At 34.9% G+C, this 23584-nt stretch overlaps 1 protein-coding gene across 1 annotated transcript in view; it reads right to left on the bottom strand.

The window, feature by feature from the left end:
- Positions 1 to 19386, bottom strand: part of LOC131034510 (putative cysteine-rich receptor-like protein kinase 33) — a 49039-nt gene extending 29653 nt beyond the window's left edge. The window contains exons 1-4 of the mRNA XM_057966012.1: positions 19329 to 19386; positions 19149 to 19214; positions 18965 to 19067; positions 18548 to 18698 (exon numbers count right to left, since the gene is read on the bottom strand). Coding sequence (XP_057821995.1) covers positions 18548 to 18698; positions 18965 to 19067; positions 19149 to 19214; positions 19329 to 19386 — 378 coding nt within the window. The remainder of the gene's footprint in view (positions 1 to 18547; positions 18699 to 18964; positions 19068 to 19148; positions 19215 to 19328) is intronic.
- Between the last annotated feature and the right edge of the window lie 4198 nt (positions 19387 to 23584).

Raw genomic sequence — 23584 nt, 5'->3', positions numbered from 1 at the left:
TTTAGTATTTCCTTGGGGGTGGACTTCACAATCTTATATTCTTGTTTAGATTCATGAGCCTATGTTGCTCTATTGATGGAGTAGCCTGTTTGTGGTCTAGTCGAGTTAGTTATAATCATGATTTGTTAATTCTAAAGGGGAGAGTAAGTTTGGTTTTGTATTTTGAGAATCTTTGTCATTGATGTCAAAGGGGAAGAGAAAGCATGTGAAAAAATGTTTTATCTGCTTGATCTTAGGGTGAGTTTGTTGGAGATGTTTTTTTTCTTTGCATTGATTATTTTTCACATCCATATATTACCATCAATGCCAAAGGGGGAAATTGTTGGACATTTCTGCTTCTGGGATATGTTGTTATCATTGATGTCAACATATTCCTTTGATTTATTGTTTCGATGGTTGCAGATTAGTTTATTGTGATCATGGTTCTATATATCATGTATTTCTAGTATCATTATATCATGGTTCTATATATCATGTATTTCTAGTATCATTATTTCTATTGTTTGAGCATTCTTGAGTTTCAGATGTTGATAGATGAAGATTTGATAAGTGGTGTTGGTGTATCTATTACAGATCATTTGAATGTTCTTGTTGATGTTTCCTAATTATTTTCTATTTTTTTATGATCTACATTGATTATTGTGCAATTTTTTAGTGCTTTTCATGATCCAGTGATGTTCTTCGTGTTATGCAATATTTTGCTGGTGTATCATATTGTAGTTGATTTTGTAGTGATTTATAGTGGTGTTGCATGTTTGGGCATTAGGTTTAGGTCCATGTTATGTCATATATATAATAATATTGGTCTGGTGGTCGATCTTTGTATTATGTCATGTAATTTTGTGGTTGTGAGTTGAGGGTTTGGTTGACCTTATAGTGAAGGTTGGTGAATTGTACAAATAGGTGATATAGTCATGTAAATTGGTGATAGGTATTGTTTCTATATTATCAAAGAATGGTAAAGGTGCAAAAAAATGAATACATCCTTCGGCATTGTGATTGAGTAGAGATTGCAGTGTTGCAGAGAAGACATATTTTCTTACCTGGAACTCTCATCTGGCATTTGCAGATGTTATTCTTAGTTCAATTGATTTTGGATTGTTGTCCAAATATTTTTTAACTCAGTGAGACTTCCTTGTAAGGTAGTGAACCTTCCCCGAGGGTTGTAGCCTTCCGAGTTATTGTATTTTGAGTAGTAAGATCTAGGCAATGAGATTGAATGCATGCGCATTCCTCATTGTAATTATTTTTACATACTAATGTAGAGTGTCATCTTATTGTGGGTAGGTTCCCACTATGGTTTTTCCCTTAACAAGGTTTTCCTCATCAAAATATTGGTATTGTGTGTTGTGGTATGAATTTGCCTATCTTTGTTGTTGCTGCAGTTAATCAAATTTGTATGTGAGGTTAAGTTTGATAATTTGGTGAATACTGATTGATCCCCTTGCTCTTAGTTTTCCTTCAATTTTGTTTCCAACACAAATGTGAAGGTGGATGAATGTCTTGATAATTGGATCAGAGCATGCACTTATGATTTTTATGATGAATATGTTCTTCCTAAGCCTGTGCAGACTGAGATCTTGAAGCAACATGATCCTGTGGAGACAGTTAATATACATATTGTTTCTGTCAGTGAAGAAGTACAAGATCTTGAGAATCAAAATAATCAGAAGAGTTTGAGGTATGTAAGATTGAATCATTTAGAAAATCAGATTATTGGTGACAAGAATAAAGGTGTGATGACTAGGAGAAGGATTGTTGCTGAAGAGATATATTTAATTTCAAACATTGAGACTCAAAATGTAGCAGAAGCATGTAAGGATGAGAATTGGATAAAGGCAATGGAAAAAGAGTTGAATCACATTGAAAAAAATAATATTTGGGAGCTTTTTCCAACACCTAAAGACAATAATGTAACTGGTACTAAATGGGTGTTCCGAAATAACCTAAATGAAGCCAGTCAAGTTGTCTAAAACAAATCAAGATTAGTATGTAAAGGGTGTTCTCAAATGGAAGGTATTGATTATCAGGAGATTTTGGCTCCTGTATCTAGAGTTGAAGCTATTAGATTAATACTTGCATATGTTGCCTATAAGAATTTCAAGGTATATTAGATGGATATCAAGTCAGCCTTTTTGAATGGTGTTCTTGAAAAGGAAGCCTACATTGAGCAACCAGATGGATTTTCTTTATTAGATGAAGCAGATATGGTATGAAAATTGAAGAAAGATCTGCATGGACTTAAGCAAGCCTCTAGAGTCTAGTACGCTAGATTGGATAAGTATTTATTAAAGATGAGATTCCATAAAGATATTATTGATAGTTATTTATACTTTAAAGTTGAGAATGATAACATTTTGATTGTTGAACTCTTTGTTGATGACATTGTTTTTGGAGGAGATGATGATTTGAATATGAAGTTTGATGATGATATTCAAAAAGGAATTTGAGATATCAATGATAGGAGAGATAAATTCTTCTTACGATTATAGATTACTCAAACCAGTAAAGGTGTTTTTATTTCTCAATCTAAGTATGTGAAGGAATTGTTTAGGAAGGTTGGATTAGCTGATTCTAAACCTGTTGGAACTCCTATGGTGATTGGATGCAAGTTTTCTCAGAATGATGAATCACAGAAAGTTAATCAAACTTTGTATAGATCTATGGTTGGTAGATTGTTGTACTTAACTTAGAGTAGACCGGATATTATGCATGTTGTTTTTCATTGTGCTATATTTCCAATAGATCCTAAAGAGACTCATGTTACTACTATGAAGAGCATTTTTCAGATAATTCAAAGGGACTATTGACTATGGTTTGTGGTATTCGAAGAATGTTAATTTCCTGCTATGTGCCTATACTGATGTTGATTAGGCTGGTGATGTTGATGACTGAAAGAGAACTACTTGCAAGGAATTATTTTTGGGAAATAAGTTTATTTCATGGTCTAGTAAGAAGAAAAATGTTGTATCTTTATCTACTACTGAAGCTTAATACATTTCTATTGCTAGTAATTATACTCAAGTAGTTTGGATGAAGTAGACATTGAAGGATATTAGAGTTGTCTATGATGAGCCTACTGTTATTTATTGTTATAATTCAAGTGCTATAAATATTTCAAAGAACCTGTTGCTACATTCTTAAACAAAGCATGTGTCTATAAAGTATTATTTCTTGAGGTAGAAAGTCAGTGATGAAGAAGTCAGAATGGAATATGTATGTACAAAGGATCATATTGTAGATATTTTCACTAAGACTTTGCTTGAAGATACATTTTTCTATTTGAGAGACAAGTTGAGGGTCTGTGCCCCTCCTTATGAGAACTAGATGCATGGAGGTGCATCAATATGGTGGATTTTAGAGCCTTATCCTCTTATCTAGTTTGATGAGTTTGTTCTGCTACTCAGTCAGAGTAGTCGATGTGTTGTTTAGATGATTAGTGGATTGAGTTGTGAGTTTATCCTAAGGGGGAGTTTGGCCTTCTTAGAGGATCATCTTTGGGGAGAGAAGTATAATCTGTATTTAGTCTTTTGTATTACTATCAAAGGGAGAGAGAGGCCTGTGAAAAGATGCTTTATCTTTGGAGATTTTTTGCATGATTTTAGGGGGAGTTTGTTGATGTTGATCTATTGCTTTGTAATGATTATTTTTCTCATTCATATGTTGTCATCAATGTCAAAGGGGGAGGTTGTTATATATTCTTGCTAGTAGGATATGTTGTTGTAATTGATGTCAATATATTCCCATGTTTTGGTGTTGTAGAGAGTTGTTTGGTGTTCTGGTAATTGCATGGTTAGCATATTTTGGTGTTTGATCCATTGTGCTCTGATATGAACATATCTTTGGTTTTAGATTTGGGAGAATGTTTCGGATGTTCATGTATATCATTATTTTACATGGTTCATGATTTGGTGCTCCACAAGTTATATTTCTAGTCTGAATTGCTGCTATTAAGTGATTTTAAGAGTTATTGTGTTTATTGATGAAGATTTGAATAAGTGGTGTTGGTGCAGCTATTGCGGATGGTTCTAATGTGCTTGTTGGTGTTTCTTGATTGTATCATTTTTTTTTTGGTTATCTAGATTGACCCTTTTATGCATTCTTGTGTTAGATACAATGCACCACTAACAAGGGGAAGGGTGAATTAGTGGTTCTCAAACTTTTCCGTTTAGCTATCCTATGTGAGCATACTAGTTTATGGTTCTATCTCAATGAAGACTTATAGGTTAGTGGAGAGATCAACAGAGATGCAATCACACACAAGAGGCATCACATCACACTAGCATGTACAAGGAAAACCCAATATGGGAAAAACCTCGGTGAGCAATGCTGCTAGAGTCTACTTCTCCAATCTAGCCTCACAATAAAACCTATTACAATTTTTAGGGCACCAACCCAGGGAGTACCAACCCCTGATTTAGGGCACCAAGCCAAGGAGCACCAACCCCTGACTTTATAAGCTACAACCCAAAGGAGCTACAACCCTTAACTTTAGGGCACATAGCCCAAGAACAACCAACCCCTGCACTCAGCTATAACTTAGTGTTCACAAAATAATCATCAAATACAAAAGTAGTTATCTTGTTAGAAGTGAATCTTGCAATGAGTTCATGTATCTTACTCTACTGGTGAGAACCCTTCTCTACTGCAGACCTGCTGGTAAACTCTACTAGCACACCTAATTTGATCTCCTTCTCTACAGGATCTCCTCCTCACTACTCTGCACTTTACCAATGCTAAACTCTACCGATACACTATCTTCCTTCTCTGTAGCTCTCTTCCCTCTTGCTTTGGCAATATAACTACTACCAGTTCTTCTCTTCACTCTCCCTCTTGTCTCAGATACTCTTTGAGTACTTAGCTGATTTTCTCTCACATGCATAAGTAACACTTAATCACTTCGTAATAGAAAAAACTCTTTCTTCTCTTCAGCAGCAAACTAACTATGTCTTTGGCCTTCATATTTATTGCCAGGTTTTCCCACCAAACCCCAATTCAAAATCTAGGTGGTTAGGGTTTCCTCACCATCCTTGAGATTAACTAAATCCAATCAGATCTTGCTTGATCTGATCTCCTTGGTAGCCAATTGATCATTTCCGCCCTTTTTGTGCCTTCCAATACACATTTTCTAAATATAGGATTTATCATCCTTTACCTCAACCTGCATTTGTCAAACCATCATTAATGCCTCTATTGTTTATGTTGGCAAATGCACACTCCAATGAGAAATTGTAGGTGATTAAAGGTTTTGTCATTGATGGCAACCTTGCAATCATATGATACTGGCAAAATAGAATACCGGCACTGGCAAGGACAAACTCTACACTGGCACACAAAACACTGGCAGTGAAAGGAAAGATATCGGCATCCTGGCTGACAAGAATTTTATTTATAAAGTATTTTATAATTAATTGTAAAATCATTGTAAGCCGACATGGCAAGTTGTGATATGACTCATATATGTATGAGATCATTTTTTAATAGGAAAGGTGTGTGATAGGATGCGAGATATGCATACCTAATATGCAAATTATAGGTTAAGGGTTTATGTATGTATTAGAGCTTAAACCAGTACTGGATCTGGCATAGCAGATGCTAATTTGAAGTAGTAGAAGATATTGGATTAATATAATCCATTTTTGTAAGTCAGTGTGACTTCTACTATAATTGGGCAGTGAGCTCTAGGCACTTGGCCTTCTTGCATGTGCAAGTCCCTATTGTAAGAGTAATATTCCCTTATTGGCCAGTAAGAGAATATTGTGGGTCACAAATCTCACTGAGGTTTTTCCCACACCAGGTTTCCTTGTTAAAATACGATGTTATGGTGTGCTTCTCATGTGGTTATTGTTATTCTTCTTTACTGCATTATTTCTTATTTACCGGTATGCAGTTTTAACATGCTTTTCATGTTTTAAATCAAGTAAATTTATTAACCAGTTAGATACTAATTCACCCTCCCTCTCAGTATCTTTGGGAATCCTAACAGTTTCCTTCTCAAGGTCTTCTAACAATCTAATCTTCTTTCTTTGATCTAGGTGCCAACAATAACCTAATGCTTCTCTGTTGTTCCTTCTTCCTTGAGCCACACACTTCTGACCCGATCCACAAATCATAGGATCTCTATTCAATGCACACATATAGAGATACCTAACTCTAAACGACACTTCACCAACCTCTGCAAGCTTGCCACATTTCCTCCATGTGGCATCCACATCAACCAACTATTAACTTGGCCCTTTGAGTTGGTATGGATAGGATCACTGACCAATAATTCTATCGGTTCCTCTTTCCTGCCAGTTTACTAACCTTGTCGGTCTATCAAACTCTACTAGTTACCTCCTCACGTCTATCCTTTTCTATACTACCGGTGGAAAACCTAAATTGGTCTTCAGACATGACTAACCTAAGCATGCACATTCCCTTCAAGTGGGAAGACTTCTGCATCCACACCTTGTCTAAAATACTAGTAAACATACATAACGGTAAGAACTTTTGATGACACAAGTCATCAACCTTCACTAGACTCCTTCATCAGTCAGGCCATTCTTCCTCTTTTTGCATCTGCTCAGTTATGCCTTTTCCTTGATCAGCTCTGATGATATCTTCCTTGGTTTGTCAAAGTGATAAACATATCACACTTCATCTATACTGGTATCTAATTCACACCATGCATATGTAGAGATAAGTTCCCCTTACCGGTGGAGTGGCATCTTTCCTTCTGCATCCTATAGTGTACTCATGTGACTTTCCTATTTGTAAAACATTTCTTCAAACATGCACATGTGATCCGGTGATGGCACTTTCATTGTCAGTCATTTCTTCTGATGATGACTACATCTTCATCAGGTGGAAGTCGTGTTGTTCTGCATGCTCATGATATACCTGTGATCTTCTCATTCTTCTCATCTATTGTTGATGTTATTCAGGTAACACTCTGCCTTTTCATCACAAACAACTGCACAAACACCTTTCTATCTCATCACACAAGTTAGACACTAACTCATGTATTGGTGACTCCTGAAGTCATCTTCTTTACCTTACCAATGTTCTACAACATAATGTGATATCCAAGATATCACATCCTATATTCCTCCATAGCATTGTTGTGCATACATCTCTTCTGCTAGTAGTCATCCCATACCGGTTGACATCAATGACAACATAATGCCAACAATCTCCCCCTTTGGTATTGATGTGAATAGATGTAGTATTCGACATACTACATAGTCTTTCTCCCCCTTACTGTGATCCATGGATTCATACACATGTAATATGCAGTATACTAAAGAATCCTTCTCCCCCTTTGACAACAATGGCAAAGGGCACTATTAGGATATTATTTCTCTTTGTATGTATCGATTAGTGACAAAATATCTTCTCCCCCTTTGTCTTTTTTTTATACAGCTCCTCCTTTGATACCACTTGTTATCTAGTTACCAAATTTTACATCCTCTCAAGTCATAGCACTTGAGATGAGGGTCTTAACCATTAACTGACACCAATTGAGTATGCAGGTCTAGTCCTATTTGACAAAGAACTTAGTTTCAAAAGGACTGATACCAATTGTTAATGTGTTAGCAAATACTACTTACCTATTGGTCAACATGCAACATCTCCTATTTGATTCCAAGTTAATCAATTGTAATTATACCATGAATATAGTCAACTAGAAGATAGGTAGATACCCATAACCATCTTGGGTATGCTTATTAGAATCTCCATCTCCTGCAGCTTGGGCAATCAGTATCCTTACAAGTTAAAGAATGCCAACTCATCATTATGAGGCTTTTTATTATGAGCACTTGAACTTCCCATGAGTCATACATCTCAGGTCCTCAACTCTAAGGAGGTCTAATACCAGGGGTTCCAATCATCTCCATGTACTAGTTGAGATATATCTATGTGATAATCTAATGACCTTTTACTTTTATTATTTCACCATGGCTTATGATATGATCCTGGATGAACACAATGCCATACAATGTCATCATCAAGTCATACTTCTAACTAGTTAGCCCATAACCATGCATGCTTGTATGATTAGCTACTAGGCCAACATATGTCATTCAGGTCTTCATCAACACCATTTGAGACATAACTCAATAATCCATGATACTAGGGCTATTGCAATGATTTCCAACTTCATTGTCTTACATAACTTCCAAGTACCTATTTACCATTCATGATGGTAACATTTTGAACATACCGACTAACATCTAATACTAATTGTTAACTTTCATACATTGACATAAGGAGTAGTGATTCAACAATAATCTATAGATGTGTAGTTGAGGCAGCCTCTACACACACATATCATCACATTTCCATCCTTCATACTGGCAACAACATGTTCTTCCATGTTGCCTTCTTCACCAAGAGGATGAATGATAAATTTAATGTGGTACTCCCCATAAGATCCTACATCTCCTTTAGGCCTTAGGAGATATCACTTGTGTAATGGGTGCATAGTATTGTTCCATGGTCTTCTTACTCCATACTTGCTTGATCTCATTCATCTTCCTATTTTCAAGCTTGGGAGTAGGTCTTTCCTTCTTCAACTGATGGGTCCTTCTATTTTCTGATTCTCCATTATAGCCAGAAGTAGTGTTGTAGTAGCACACAACATCCATCCCAACTTCATGTTTGGGGAAACTCTTGACATACCGGTTTGACCATCTTCTTCCAGTCATATTGTTGTGACTGGCAACCAAAACCGGTGGGCCTCTTTCTCATGTAGGGACAATTTTCCTTTGGTTTTGTGTAGGTCCCTAACTTCCAAATGCTCTATATCCACTTTTCTGTAGAGCATAGTTGTTATATCAACCTTCATGTGACTGCAGATTCCTTTTCCTACACTCAAACTTTCTATGGCCAAAAACATTGTAGTTATGACAAACAACATTTGCATAACCGGGAGAGGGGACATGCATGTGTCTACTCCCACATACATTTTTCTCATATGCATGATTTCTATGAGATCCTACATTATCCTTTCTAGATCTCTTCCTACATTCCCCTTCCCTATGGCCATAAGCATTAAACACAAAGCAGTAACCAGTAAAAGATGGCATATGACTTAAAAATTTATTTTCCCATGCATGGGGAGAACTTACCAGTTTTTCATCTCCATTTCTTCTTCTTAAGAAGGGATCCTTTGTTGTTTATTCTATGCATCTCTCCCATCTGATCTCTTCTTCTCCCACACTTTCTTTTCCCTATGGGTGGTAGCATTTCTTTGTCATCTACCGGTGGAGGGTCTTCTTTGCTGCTTCCTCATCTTCCTGCTTCCGATGAAGCTATCTTCTCCCATCTTCCCCTTACCTTTGGGATTTGCATGATTCTTCCTTATTGTAGCACTGGTCCTCACTCTAGACTGCAAGTCCTCACCAGTTCTAGTTAGGTCAACCTTCCTTTGAGGACCATTTCTAACTAGGAAGGTCTTGCCTTTATTTTCTCTATTTGAGGAGATAAACAAAATGTCATTGAGGGGGACATTCTTGCTAGTGGAGCATCTACCAACACCACTTCCCAATTCTTCAGTGTCCTTGGCATACCTTATCTTCTTCAACATTTTTTCCAAGACATCATTGCTACCATCAACCCAAATTCTCACCTTGAGCTCCTCCTTACATTTCTCAAGGTCATTTTGGAGAACTTTCATTTCTCTGAGCAGCTTCTGGTGTTCTTTGTCTTTTATCTCTATCTAAGAGGCAAGATCTTCACCACAGCACATCTTTGTGTTTTATACCTAAGACTTCAACTCTAAGAAGCATTTCTCAGTATCTTCAAGGCATTTTGTTAGCTGGATCTTCTCTAGAATAGAAACATTCTTGAATAGCTTGTATTCCCTTCTAAGTCTATTGAGTTTGTCAAGTGCATTCACAAGCTCTCTGTCAAGATCAACTTCTACTTCATCCTCTTCTTTGCTTTCCTAATCACTTCCAAAAACATCTTGCCGGTGGGATCTATTTGCCCTGACACTTTCAGATGTGTGCTCCTCTTCTTTAGATTCTTGAGCCATGAAGAGGTGGGTTCCTTCTTCATCACTATTGCTGCTCCAAATAGTTCTATCTTCATTATCCTCACAAACATGAGATGTATTTCTCACATTTTCTTCACATGTTGATTCTGTAGTAGTGGACTCATTTCCATAGACTCTTCAATCTATTTGATATGCTCTTTTCTATTGTGCATCTATCCACCTGTGAGGAGACATCACTGGTGAGTCTGCTAAATATAACCTTCATGGCTTCTTTATTGCATTGGTTTCTTCTTTCTTCTACAGATCCGATAGGAAGACTAACCTTTCTAGGGAGACCATAAACTACTAAAATCCATAAATCAAACCGTAAAGAGGATAGGAAGACTTCCATTCTGAAATTCCAAATAGGAAAGTTTGAACAATGAAATACATGAGTATAGATTGACACTAGACAAAGAATTGTGTCCTTAGGCCTAAATCTACCCATGTTGGCGAACACTCTTCTAACTAGGAACCTACACTCTAATACCAATTGTTAGACACAATGCACCACTAAGAGGGGGAGGGGGTGAATCAGTGGTTTTGAAATTTTTCCCTTTAGCTATCCTATGTGAGCATATCGATTTGTGGTTCTAACTCAATATAGACACTGGTTATTGGGGAGATCAACACAGATGCAATCACACACGAGAGGCATCACATAACACTAGCATGTATGAGGAAAACATAATACGGGAAAAACCTCGATGAGCAATGCTGCTAGAGTCTACTGCTCCAATCCAGCCTCATAATAAAAACTGCTACAATATTTAGGGAGCCAACCCTAGGAGCACCAACCCCTAATTTAGGGCACCAACCTCTAACTTTATAGGATACAACCCAAAGGAGCTACAACCCCTAAATTTAGGGAACCTACCCAAGTAGCATCAACCCCTGCACTGAGCTACAACTCAATGTTCATAAAATAATCATACAAAAGTAGTTATCTTGTTACAAGTGAATCTTACAACCATTTCATGTATCTCACTCTATCGGTGAGATCCCTTCTCTACTAGACCTACTCACTCTTCTGCTGCTCTCTTGTGCTGTATAACTGCCAGTAAACTCTACTAGTACACCTCTTCAACTCTTCTTCTTTGTAGGACATCCTCCTCACTACTCTGCACTGTACCAATGCTAAACTCTATCAGTCCACTATCTGCCTTCTTTGCAACTCTCTTCCCTCTTACTCTATCGGTATAACCACTATCTGTTCTTCTCTTCACTCTCCCTCTTGTCTTAGATACTCTCTAAGTACCTGGCTGATTTGTTCTCACATTTAGAAGCAACACTTAATCACTTTGTAATAGCACAATATCTTTCTTCTCTTCAACATCAAACTAACTATGTCTTTGGCCTTCATATTTATTGCCAGGTTTTCCAGCTAAAGCCCAATTCAAAATCTAGGCAGTTAGGGTTTCCACACCATCCTTGACACAAACTAAATCCAAATAGATCTTTTTTGATCTGATCTCCCTTGTAGCCAATTGATCATTTACGCCCTTGTCATGCCTTCCAATACATGTTTTCCCAATATAGGAAACACAAACCTTTACCTCGACCTGCATCTGTCAAAGCATCATTAATACCTCTATTGTTTCTTTCTCAAGGTCTTCTAAGAATTTGATCTTCTTTCTTTGATCTAGTTGCCAAAAACTCCCTGATTCTTCTCTATTGTTCATTCTTCCTTGAGCCACACACTTCTGACCTGATCCACAAATCATGGGATTCATATTAAATGCACACAAGTAGAGATAGCTAACTCTACATGATACTTCACCAACCTTTATGAGCTTGCCACCTTGACTCCATGTGACATCCAAATCAACCAACTATTAACTTGGCCCTTCGAGTTAGTCCAGATAGGATCACTCACCAACCACTCTACCAATTCCTCTTTCTTGCCAATTACTAACCCTGTTGGTCTCTCACATTCTACCAGTTACCTCCTCACATCTTCCCTTTCGTAAACCGTCAGTAGAACACCTAAACTGGTCTTCAGGCATGACTAACCCAAGCATGCACATTCCCATCAAGTGGGAAGAATTTTGCATCCGCACCTTGTCTACCAATAAACATACATACCGGTAAGCACTTTTGATGACACAAGTCATCAAACTTCACTAGACTCCTTCTTCAATTAGGCCATTCTTCTTGTTTCTGCATCTACCCAGTTATACCTTTTCCTTGATCAGCTTTGATCATATCTCTACTGGTTTGTCAAAGTGACAAACACATCACACTTCATCTGTACTGATATCTCAACACGCCTTTTCCTCTTCTCTCTTATCTCAAAGAGTCTTGATTCACACCATGTATACTTGGAGATAATTTCCTCTTACCGGTGGAGTGGCATCTTGTCTTCTACATCTTGTAGTGTACTCATGTGACTTTCCTATTTGTGCAAAATTTCTTTGAATAGTCACATATGATTCGGTGATGTCAATTTCACTGTCAGTCATTGCTTCTCATGATAACTGCATCTTCATCAGGTGGAAGTCCTGTTGTTCTACATATTCACAGTATACCCGTGATCTTCTCATTCTTTTCATCTAGTTTTGATGTGATTTAGGTAACATTTTGCCTCTTCATCACAAACAACCACACAAACACCTTGCTATCTCATCACACAAGTCAGGCACTAGCTCATGTACTTGTCACTCTTGACTTCCTCTTCCTTACCTTACCGTTGTTTTTCAACAAAAGGTGATATCCAAGATATCACATCCTATATTCTTCCATAGCAGTATTGCACACACATCTCTTTTACCAGTAGTCATCCCATACTGGTTGACATCACTAACAACACAATGCCAATATCTTGGTAGTGTAACATGTTGCGGTTGATCTTGGTGAGATTTTTGATGGTGATGCATGTTTGGAGATTTGATTTAGGTCTATTATATATCATCTATGACCTTATATTGGTCTGGTGGTTTATTTATGTATCATATGATGTAATTTTATAATTGAGGTTTGAGGGTTTGGCGGAGCTTGTAGTCAAGGTTGATGAATTGTATAAATAGGTGGTATAGTCATGTAATTTGGGTGTTGATGTTGTATCTATGTTATCAGAGAGTTGTGTATGTGTGCATAAATAAATTAATCCTTTTATGTGGTGTATTGAACAGAGTTTGGTGAAGGGCAGACAAATGTGCTTAATCAGAACTATCATCAGGCATTAGTAGATGCTATATTTGTATTTCAGGTAGTCCGTATTGTAGTTTGAATCTAATTGTAAGGTAGTGAACCTTTCTTAAGGGTTGGAGCCTTTTGGGTCATCTCTACCTAGTGTGTTTGAATACATGTGCATTCCTCATTGTAATATTTACACATACTACTATAAAGTATTATTTTATTGTGGGTATGTTCCCACCGTGCTTTTTCCCTTAACCAGGTTTTCCTCATCAAATTCTTTGTGTTATGTGTGTTGTTGTTATTGTTTTTATCTTTATTATTGCTACAATTAATTGGAATAAAATATTGTGCTTAATTTATTGAATCTGGTGAAAATTAATTCACCCCCCCCCCCCCCTATCTCAGTTTTCCTTCATTGTTGCTGCCAACAAAATGTCTCATAAAAATATCTATAAAAACCAAATCTTATTACAAACAATTGCTTCTTATCTTACTTGGAAATAAGGAAAGAATTTTTTTTTTAATGTCCATGAGAGAAATACTGATAAATCCTTTGCACAATACAACAATGCAGTGAACTGAGGATGGCAATAAATCAATCCTCCAATTAAAAAAATGCCCTTAAATTGACATTAGATAGTCACTCTACTTGGTAACTTTAGTAAAAAGGTCATATAACGAGATCTCTTGGATAATCAAAATAAAAATTTGTTATTTTCAATGAGGTTCCTGCCTAAAAAATAATTGAGCACATTCACAAAATTATCCTTTCACACATTTTTACTTCAACTTTTCCAACTCCTTTTGATAATTTTGTTGTAAAATGTTTCAATTAGCAAAGGAGTAAAAAATAAAAATATCTTTTAGATGCTGCTAGAAGATTTACAACAAAGTAGCTACATTGTCTTAACAAAAACAAAAAAACCCATTTCTTCTCTACAAGATCTATTTGAACAAACCACTCTTTTTACCTTGATGCCCAACTCATTCAAGGGTTTGCTCACCTAGAAACCCAACAATTAAATTAATTTTGAGTAAGATCTTCATCATATACTAGGTCAAGAGGTATACATTTGAAGTCTCTCTTTGCTTATTTTTAAATCTTGAAAATAGGGCAATATTTCAGTTTTATGTTTAAATTGTAAAATGATTTGAATGAAAACTCCATTGTAACTATTTATGCCAATCGAACCTCAAAGGTTTTTTACAAACTCATTTAAAGGCTGGCAGTTCAAAACTGTTGGGAAGTATTTTTATATGGAATGCAATGACATGTTTTTTTATAAATTTGATAACTATGTTGTGAACCAAGCAAGCAGGCATGCATTTTCTCTTAGCTCATTTTTTGATTGTTTAAGAAAGAAAAGTTTTTCAAGGGTTTTAATTCTTACAAATTATAGAACCCTCATATTAGGGATTATAGGAAGTTTATCTAGACATTGTTCATGCATGGTTTTAGGTAATCTTGATGATTAATGTAATTTTAATTATTTTTTTGGTCATTAGATTGAAACCACTCGATATTGAAGAACACAAACTTTAATCCTTTGTGATGATTATCTTCTGAAAGATTGTTTTCTTTAAGGGATTATATAGCATCTTTATGACTGAGAATGGTTGTCTTGACATAGATTTATGTCATTGTCTTGAAGCCTTGGAATACACTTTCTCTAATTTTGACTTTTGTGCTATCATTGTTCCTTAATTTTTACAGATGGCAAATAAATGTGAATGTTTTCCTTCTCATGATAATGATTGATTCTTATTTTCTTTATGACTATGTTTTCTCTTACATTATATGCTTGTCACTTGAATTACATACCTAGTTGTAGCTCCCTTTATGCCTTCACTATTACAACCTTAGACTATAAATAAAATTGACATTCATCATTTTAGCAACTTACGAACAAGGGTTTATACTTAACAAGGGTATCTTCATTAGGTCATAACTTAATGCTATATGAAAACCTTTATGAGACTGCTTCTAGCCTTTGGAATGCATGTTATTATTGCAATGAAAGTTTTTTGTGTTTTGAGGCTCCTATGCACCATCTCATATAGGTCTTTTACTTTATTGTCTTTGCATGTCCTTAAAGACTCTCTTTGTTGTAATGTTCCTTCTGTAGATATAATCCTTCAACCTTTCTATTAGATTGTTCTTTGTCTCTATTATTTGTTGTTGGTCGATCTTCAAGCAAAAATTGTCATTGTGCTATGTGTTGTGTGCTTTATGTTTAGGTCTATCTTTCTTGACAGTGATACACTCATTTACCAATATTTTTTTATCGTCCCTTTGTTGTATGTTGTGAAGACTGCAAGGTATAGTTTGTTATTATATTTGTGTCCTTAAGGTCAGTGTCTTTATTGGTTGCATTGTCTTGATGATAGTGCTTTGTGTCTTGAAATTTTATCATTGTAAATGATCTCACCTATAGATATGGGTTGTATTATTCTATTTTGGTTCTTTTGATATTGATTTGGAGATTTCTATGACTGTATAGGACTGTGATCACATGACTGTATTTGTGCATTTCTTATCTTGTAATGACTTTGTTCTACATTATTATTGTTGTTATAACCTTGGCAAACCATTATTTAGATATCTTTCAATAGGGTTCTGGCAAACATTCAGGCATGAAGAGGAGAGAACATAACATTGTCCAGCCTGAAAGAATATTATCGTGAGACCCAATTAGACTAGGCTACTTATGCAATGATATATCAAATTATTTATTTTTAAATATATGTCTAGTCAAAATTATTTTTCTGATAATTCATAGTCATAGCAAGTTGCCTTTCTTAAATTGGATATTTACCATGTTTAATCATAACGTAAGTGAATATTTTTAATACTTTTTGAATTTTCTTTAATAGCTAGATTTGAATGCTCATATCTATTTTGAGCTAGGTATTTTCTACACTAAAAAGTGAACTATTCGTTCATTTATAAAAATTAAAATGGTTTATTCTTCAGAGGTAAAATAAATTAGAACAAATGATAAGGATAGGCATTACTGATAAGATTTGCAGGCTTCAAGGCGTATGATTACTCATCTCAGATTCTTCTTTGATTTTCTTCTTTGCAATATAAAGAAGAAATTTCATATTCTGTGGGATCCTCAAATAGATTAGATACTCTGGCTCATGTGACTCCATCTTTAAGTTTTTTTTTGGTTATTTTCCTAATTTCAACTTCATTTCATGTTTGCAGCGGAAGCTCAAGTTTTTTTGTCTTCTACTTGTGACATGGAAACTTTAGTAAATAAGGCAAATAGAATGTATGAAAAATACACTTACAAGATCAAATTCCCTATGAGATGCTGGGAGTCCCTAGTTTGAAGTTCATTCTCTTCCTTACATCTTTCAAGTGTTTTTTATTTCAAGTCCTCATTCATGTAGAAGATGCCATAAGGGAATTGATAGGAGACCACATCCCTTCTCCTCAATCTCCTCATGCCATGGTTGCATCTCCTCATGGCTTGTTTGCATGTCAACTCATCTCCATTTTTCTTTCAAACAACTATGACCTATGCCAAGATTACACTATTGTATGTCGTATTGCATATGAATTTGTTTGTGATAAATTCATTGCTAACCATGCTTTTGAGGTTGTTGTGAGGGATACAAATTTTTTGAAGGTCAGACAGATATTGGCAGACTATTTCAAAGAGAAAACCTTTAAAAGAAGCCTAAAATTGTATTTGTATATGATTATTTCAATATTGCAATCGAAGCTAATTATGATGAAACTCTAGGTAAGATGTTGTTTTCCTTTGTAGATTGCATTGATCCATTGAGGATTGAAGCTATTTAGAATAGGTATAGGGCATTACCTCTCATTAATCATGAAGGTAATCAAAATTCTCAGTTTTATAAGAGAAATGAATGGCTTAAATCGCACATATTAAGCTTACACTTGTAGATTTAAAAATGTTAAATATTCAAAATTGACTAGCATTTCTAAACTTTAATATGTTGCATAGTATGTGGGGTTTAATTTTGGCTGAAATGAATGGGAAATGGTCATTCTTGGTTCGTATTTCCTCATCCGAGGATCCTTTAGTATAATTGTCAGTTGGGTTCACAAAAAAATGAAGACTTCAATAAGGTTCAGGTCGAGGATTTTGTGAATATTGAAACACATGCAAAGAAAACTAAAGGCATCATGAATAATTGAGGCTTATGGGACCTCTTCCCAAGCTTTTTGTTAAAACTTTTGGGTGATAATTATATGATTTTATTATATTTCTAGTGTGTAAATTCCCTATAGCTGTAAATTATAATTTTGTCTACTATTTTGTCATTCAGGGGTTTTGCATTGGATGTCTTATTGTTCTCTTCTACTTGTAAATGCATATATTCTAGGGGTGGAGTCTAAGAGTGGGAGTAATTTATGTTTTTGGTTTCTATATCTATTGTAATCCTATATTCTATTATAGTAATATATATAGACACTCTTTTATTTTATCAAAAAATAACTAAATTATTTATTAATATTTAATTATAATAAACTATTCAATTAAAATGATTTCAAAACTAAATGAAAATTGGCATGTTCAAATAGTCTTTGAATAAACAAATAGTACTATTAATGTGTGAAATTTTTTTACTTACATTATGCAAGAACTCACATCCTCGTTATATAATAAATTAAACAACACTTTATGAAAAATTTTGACAACATATAATTTTTTAAAATCAATATGTAAATAGGAATCCTTAGATTTTATTTTACTATATAATCTTCTCAACTAAAAAATTAAAATTATTTATTGATTATAACACACATTTAAATGGATATAAAATTTATGTCAATATTTCTCATTCTTTCTCTCCTAAAAAGATAATATTATTCATTCTTCTATTAAATTGTACAAATGTAAAGATAGAAATTATCTTTTTCTTCTAAAACATCTTACACATAATAATTAAATGGAAGTAAATTTAATCTCATCACAATCAACATAATAATAAGATAAATTTTGTTTATTATTATGAAATAAAAAAGATATATTCATCAACATGTATAAAATAATTCTTACTTTAATATTAAATATTTTTTAGACTAAAAATAAATTATTACAGTTTATTATATTAATAAAAACAATTCATATATAATTCAATATGGAAATTTGATTACTAAACTAGTTTAGACAGGAAGCAAGATTATCTAGAACCAAAGTTTGTTATTGATGTATCATTGGCAAGTTGGTCGTAGAAGTATTGGAAATCATTACATATACGTTTACCATTGGTGGTCGAAGTGATGGATTTTTTTGTGTACACAAAAGATGCTCCATGCCTGCATAATAATGATACATAATTGTTTTCATAAGATATCCAACTTTGAAAGACAAAGTATATCAGGGTATCTTTCTTTTGTCTTACCCATTCCAAGAGGCTTTGAAAATCAATTAGCAATCTACTATTGTCGTTTGTTGTTCGACACATAATTTCTAAAATGACACCACCAAAAGTATAAACATCAGATTTAACAGATAGTTGACCACCTTGAAAATACTCCAGTGCCACATACCCACTGCATAATTGGTAAGAATAATTAGAGTAGAATGCAACTTAACTAGTAATCCTAAGAAAACAAACTTAGAGAGTAGAAGATAATTAAAAATTATAAATAATTTGGAAAGGAAAAATAATTGTGTAAAAATTTATTAAATTCCTAGAGTGTCCCTGTAATCATTTTATTGACACGAGTCTCTTCTAGCTGAAACACCCTAGCTAAACCAAAATCTGATATTTTTGGTTGCATTTTTTCATCAAGCAAAATATTGTTTGCTTTCATACCACGATGAATGATCCGCAACTGTGAATCGTGGTGACCCATGGACTACTCCAAGAATGATGTTCAAACGCTTTGACCAGTCAAGTTCTGTGCTCCACTGTGGACCTATATCCATAATCCCAAATAAATAACTGTAAAAAAAGAACACTATATGACCCTTACTTAAAATTTAGATTCTAAACATACGAAATAGTATTTTGTCAAGGTTCTTCTTAGGCGAGAATTCATAAACAGGCAAACATTCTGATCCCTCTGCACAATACCCAAGCAGATTATGATGTTGAATTTTGGCCACCAGATTTGTTGGAAAGTAATTTCTCCCGCAAAACTTCAGTCTCCACCGTCACTTCCAGTGCCACTGTTTACCTGCATGCATGTAAAGAATGTTCCGGAAACCACCAACTAACATGCACAGACCATGCATTGTTGTGCAAAAAAATCATCTTTAGTTATAAATTGAGACAAGTTGTTTAGAAGTAGTTTGCATATTTATTCATGCAGAACTTCGTAAGAGAGGAGTTGTAATGCATTTTTTAATTAAAAAAGAATTAGTTTTGTATGCTGTAGCATACGCTTATCTGCCTCAGATTCTGTTATTTTTGTTTTTATCTCTTCTTTCAAGCTTAACGTCGTTTAGAAACTGCTTTATCCCTCCCGACGACTCTACAGAAAGACTCATTACTGCTATTTGTACTCCATTTGGCTGGTGCCTTAACATAAAAGAAAACACATAAATATTGATCTAATTGTCACACTATAAAAATATAACAAAGTCTAGGACTTTTAATTGAGGAAAATAAGTTGCTTCAAACTTGCTTTTGATAAATTAGGTAGAGACAACTAGAGAACAAAAAATCAAATGATAGAAATTAAAAATAGCCAGAACTTAAGATGAGAGTGGAGAGTGTAGGCCAGCAAGGGAGCAGATTTCAAGTTACCAATAAACACGAAACCACAAAGAATGCTCTGATATAGAGCAGCAGCAAGAAACTAAAACAATCACCACTTTTTAAACAGAGAAGGCCTTTGGTTCAACAGGAACTACAGGAGAAAAACGGGTTTAGATTTAATTCAACCCTATGGAACACGGTAATCTGAGCTTGTGGAACACTCAAACCTGACAGCATTATTGAATGGAATATAGTTACAGTGGAAGACTTTCATTATGGGTTAGCATGTCTGAAAGAAGCCCTTTAGTATGGAAGAAACTCTTTACTCTATTTGGGGCCCTGTCTTCCACGGGATATTGGAATTCGTTAGGTGTATAGTAACATTTAAATCTTGTAATTAAATTGTATCATTAAAAACTTATTAGTGCCTCTTGGAATTATAGGTGAGGCTATTGTATTAACCATTGAATAAAAATGGTGATTGCAATTAATGAAAAATTTTAAAAATTTATGTTGAGATTTTTTTATTTTCTCAAAGTTCTTAAATATTTGTGGATTGAAATTAATTTTTTTTAAATAATAAAGCTAATATTTTTTATTTTTATTAGGATTTGTCATATTTAAAATTTTACAAAATGTAGAGGCATAATATGTCTATTTCTAATGACACGTATATTAATTTATTTATTAAATTTTTCTCTCCAAAAAAAAAAATTATTCTTATCAATTTTGCGGAGGCCAACGCTGCCCATTTTGGATTACACATGACTAAAAGGGAAGGATTTAGAAAGGTTTGGCTGGAATTTGACTCACTCAATATTATCAGTTGTTTGAATGGGCGTACAAATCCTAGGTGGACTATTGCCAACTTGATCAAAGATTGTTTTGATATCATTAAAGAGTTGGATGAATCCAAAATTTCTCACGTATTTGAGGAACGTAATAAAGCGGAAGATTTATTGGCCAATATGGGAGTGGGCTACGTGGCGGCAAAATGGTGGAGCAATCAGGACTCTTTCCAAAAAAACTTGTGCAAACTGACATATGATGATACCATCCACTTGCGGTAATAAATGAAGAACAATCATGATTTGATTAAGTTGTTGGGAAATGGTTGCCTTTCGATTTCCCTATTTTAAGATCTAGAAACTTCTCTTGTGCCTGTATTTTCAATCTTGTTGTGTAGCCCCTATCCTGCTTCGGTTTGGAGACTTGTCTAGTGTGTTCCATTTCCTACTTCTGTTTGGTGACCCGAACAATTATGACTGGGGACAAGAATTGGCAAGAACCACCCACTTTTGATAAATGGAAGAAAAATAAGGAGGTGTGGCAGGAAATTGTTGATGAGGGAATGATTCCCTTATTGGAAAGAATCCATGGCCCTTCTCCTTGGCTCACGGAAACATTTGTCAATTGGTGGAAGAAAGGGGTTTTGAGGGCTTATGGTGTTGAATTTCAATTGGATCAAACCCTGGTGGCTATGGTTACGTGCTTGGCTATGAATGGAAGAAGGTTTCATAGAAACAGAAAAATAGGAGAGGAAGAGATGGTGATTTTTTTTAATAAAGATAAGGAGCTTTCAAGAGTTAATAAAATGGCTGATGGTGGCTACAATAGAAAGGATCTAATGGCTCCCTGGGTGGATATGGCCAAATTCATCATGAGATACATTGCAGTTGATGGCAGATATGCTAGTATCTTTTCTTATCATTTTACCATCTTGAATCACTTTAGGCATGGCAAAGTTATTTTGATTCCTTTCTATTTGGTTTCTTCTTTGGAGAATAGTCTTGAAAAACATGTTGAAAATATGAATAATTTTTTCCTCCATGAAGGGCTTATTGTGCTCATTATGGAGTACACCAAAGCTCATGAAGTTGTGCCATCTCTCTCTGAGAAAGGCCAAATCCCTAATACTAATATTCAAGATGTCTCTAATTCAGATATGGAGATGGAGGATAGTGGGAGAGCCAAACCTCTTATTGACCTTGATTATAAGTTGATTAAAGAGGGTGAGATTTTAGTCACCCATGGAACCCATAGCAGTAAGAACCCCCCAGATGAGATGCAAGTAAATATAAATCGGCTAGCAAGATGATTTCTAAAACTGAGCCTTATTCTAAAAAGAAGTTTGTTGCTAAAGACTATGGTCCCAAGACCTTTGACCAACAAATAAAATTGGATGTTCCTCTTAATGTCCTAAAGGAGAAGAAGGGGACTTTGCCTTAGGATGTGGATAGTGCTTTATAGAAGGAAATTTATTTGATGAAGCGACTAGAAGCCAAGAGAACTATTGGAAGTGGGTGGGGAAGGAGATTGATACCCACAAAGAGGGGATGAAGGAGATAATTGATATCTTCACTGATTTCCCTGAGCCTAGAAAAATAGACAAGTTCATGATCATGACCCAAAAGCTTTCCCATGATGTCGAGGTTATGAAATGTAAACATGAACAAATAATTAAGAAGGTTGAGCAGTGTATGGAGGAGATCAAGAAAAACCTTAAGAATCTAGTTGACATAAGAAAGGAGGCCATGAATAATAGTATGGAAGGGCTGAAAAAGATCAGTGTCATGGTGGCGGAGTAGAGATCCAATCCCATTGATAGTGACCCTGATGATAGTAACATAAAGAAATACCTTGGTGGTAATGACTCTGTTGTAGGCAGAAATAAAACTACAGGCCCTAGTTCCAAGACTAGAAGTTGCAGCAGCAATAAGGGTACCTCCAGGTTCATTATGGAGGAATTGGAGGAAATCAACAAGATTACCATTCAAAAGAACAAGGAGCTGGTGCACTCACTTAATTGAGTTTTTTTGTTTTGTTGCTTGTTGTTTCTTTTTTGTTTTGTGTTTAGTCTGGGGTGCTCCCATGTTTTATTGTTGGTTTCTATTTGGTTGGCTAATGGCCAGGTTTTGTAAAACTCTTGGTTTTGGGTCCATGTTAAACCCATTTATCTTTATCCAAAACTGTTCTTATATTTCAAGAGAATGTGAGTTCCTTTTCTCATGATAATAGTATAATTAAGATAATATATTATTAAAATAATCATGATAGTTAGTAGATAATTATATTATATTATATTATATTTGTAGAGGATGGGATTTATTACCCTCATGGTGATGGACCTCGAGGAACAAATCTACCTTCACTCTACCTTACTTAAACTGGCACTAAGGGTGAGCCAACAAAGTAAAGAATAAGATAAGTGACTAATAAACAGAGTTCTCGAATGACCCTACTAAGCCTCTATCCCAAGGACAATCGTGCAAAACTTAGACACCAGGGCGAAACACTATCATCCTATATGAATGAGGTATAGAGGTTGTATGAAAATAAAAAATGTGACTATATTACTAAATAAACACTGAAAAAATGATAAACTAAACTAACAACACAAAATACGAAAATACTAGAAAGAAGTGAGAAATAAGAGTGAGGGAAACTCACAACTAGTCCGTGATTAAAGCCTCCCGCAAGATGACTACTTTTCATGCACTATAAACTTACACACAAGAAAGAAGGAAAATGTTGGGGGCTATGTTTTGGATTTTGCCTTAGTCAGACCCCTATTTTGATGTTTTTGCCTCCATAGACAACCAAAATAATAGCAATGGTAAAATATAATGATAAAGATGGAACATAACTGGGTATTGTTTAAACATGTGTATAAAAAAAGATAAACATAGAAAACCTCCTCAGAAAGCCTACAATAGGAAATTGAGTTTGAGT

This window comes from Cryptomeria japonica, chromosome 11 (assembly GCF_030272615.1).
Source record: "Cryptomeria japonica chromosome 11, Sugi_1.0, whole genome shotgun sequence".
NCBI lineage: Eukaryota > Viridiplantae > Streptophyta > Pinopsida > Cupressales > Cupressaceae > Cryptomeria > Cryptomeria japonica.
The sequence above is the reverse complement of the archived record's forward strand: the minus strand, read 5'-3'. Positions and strand labels throughout refer to the sequence as shown.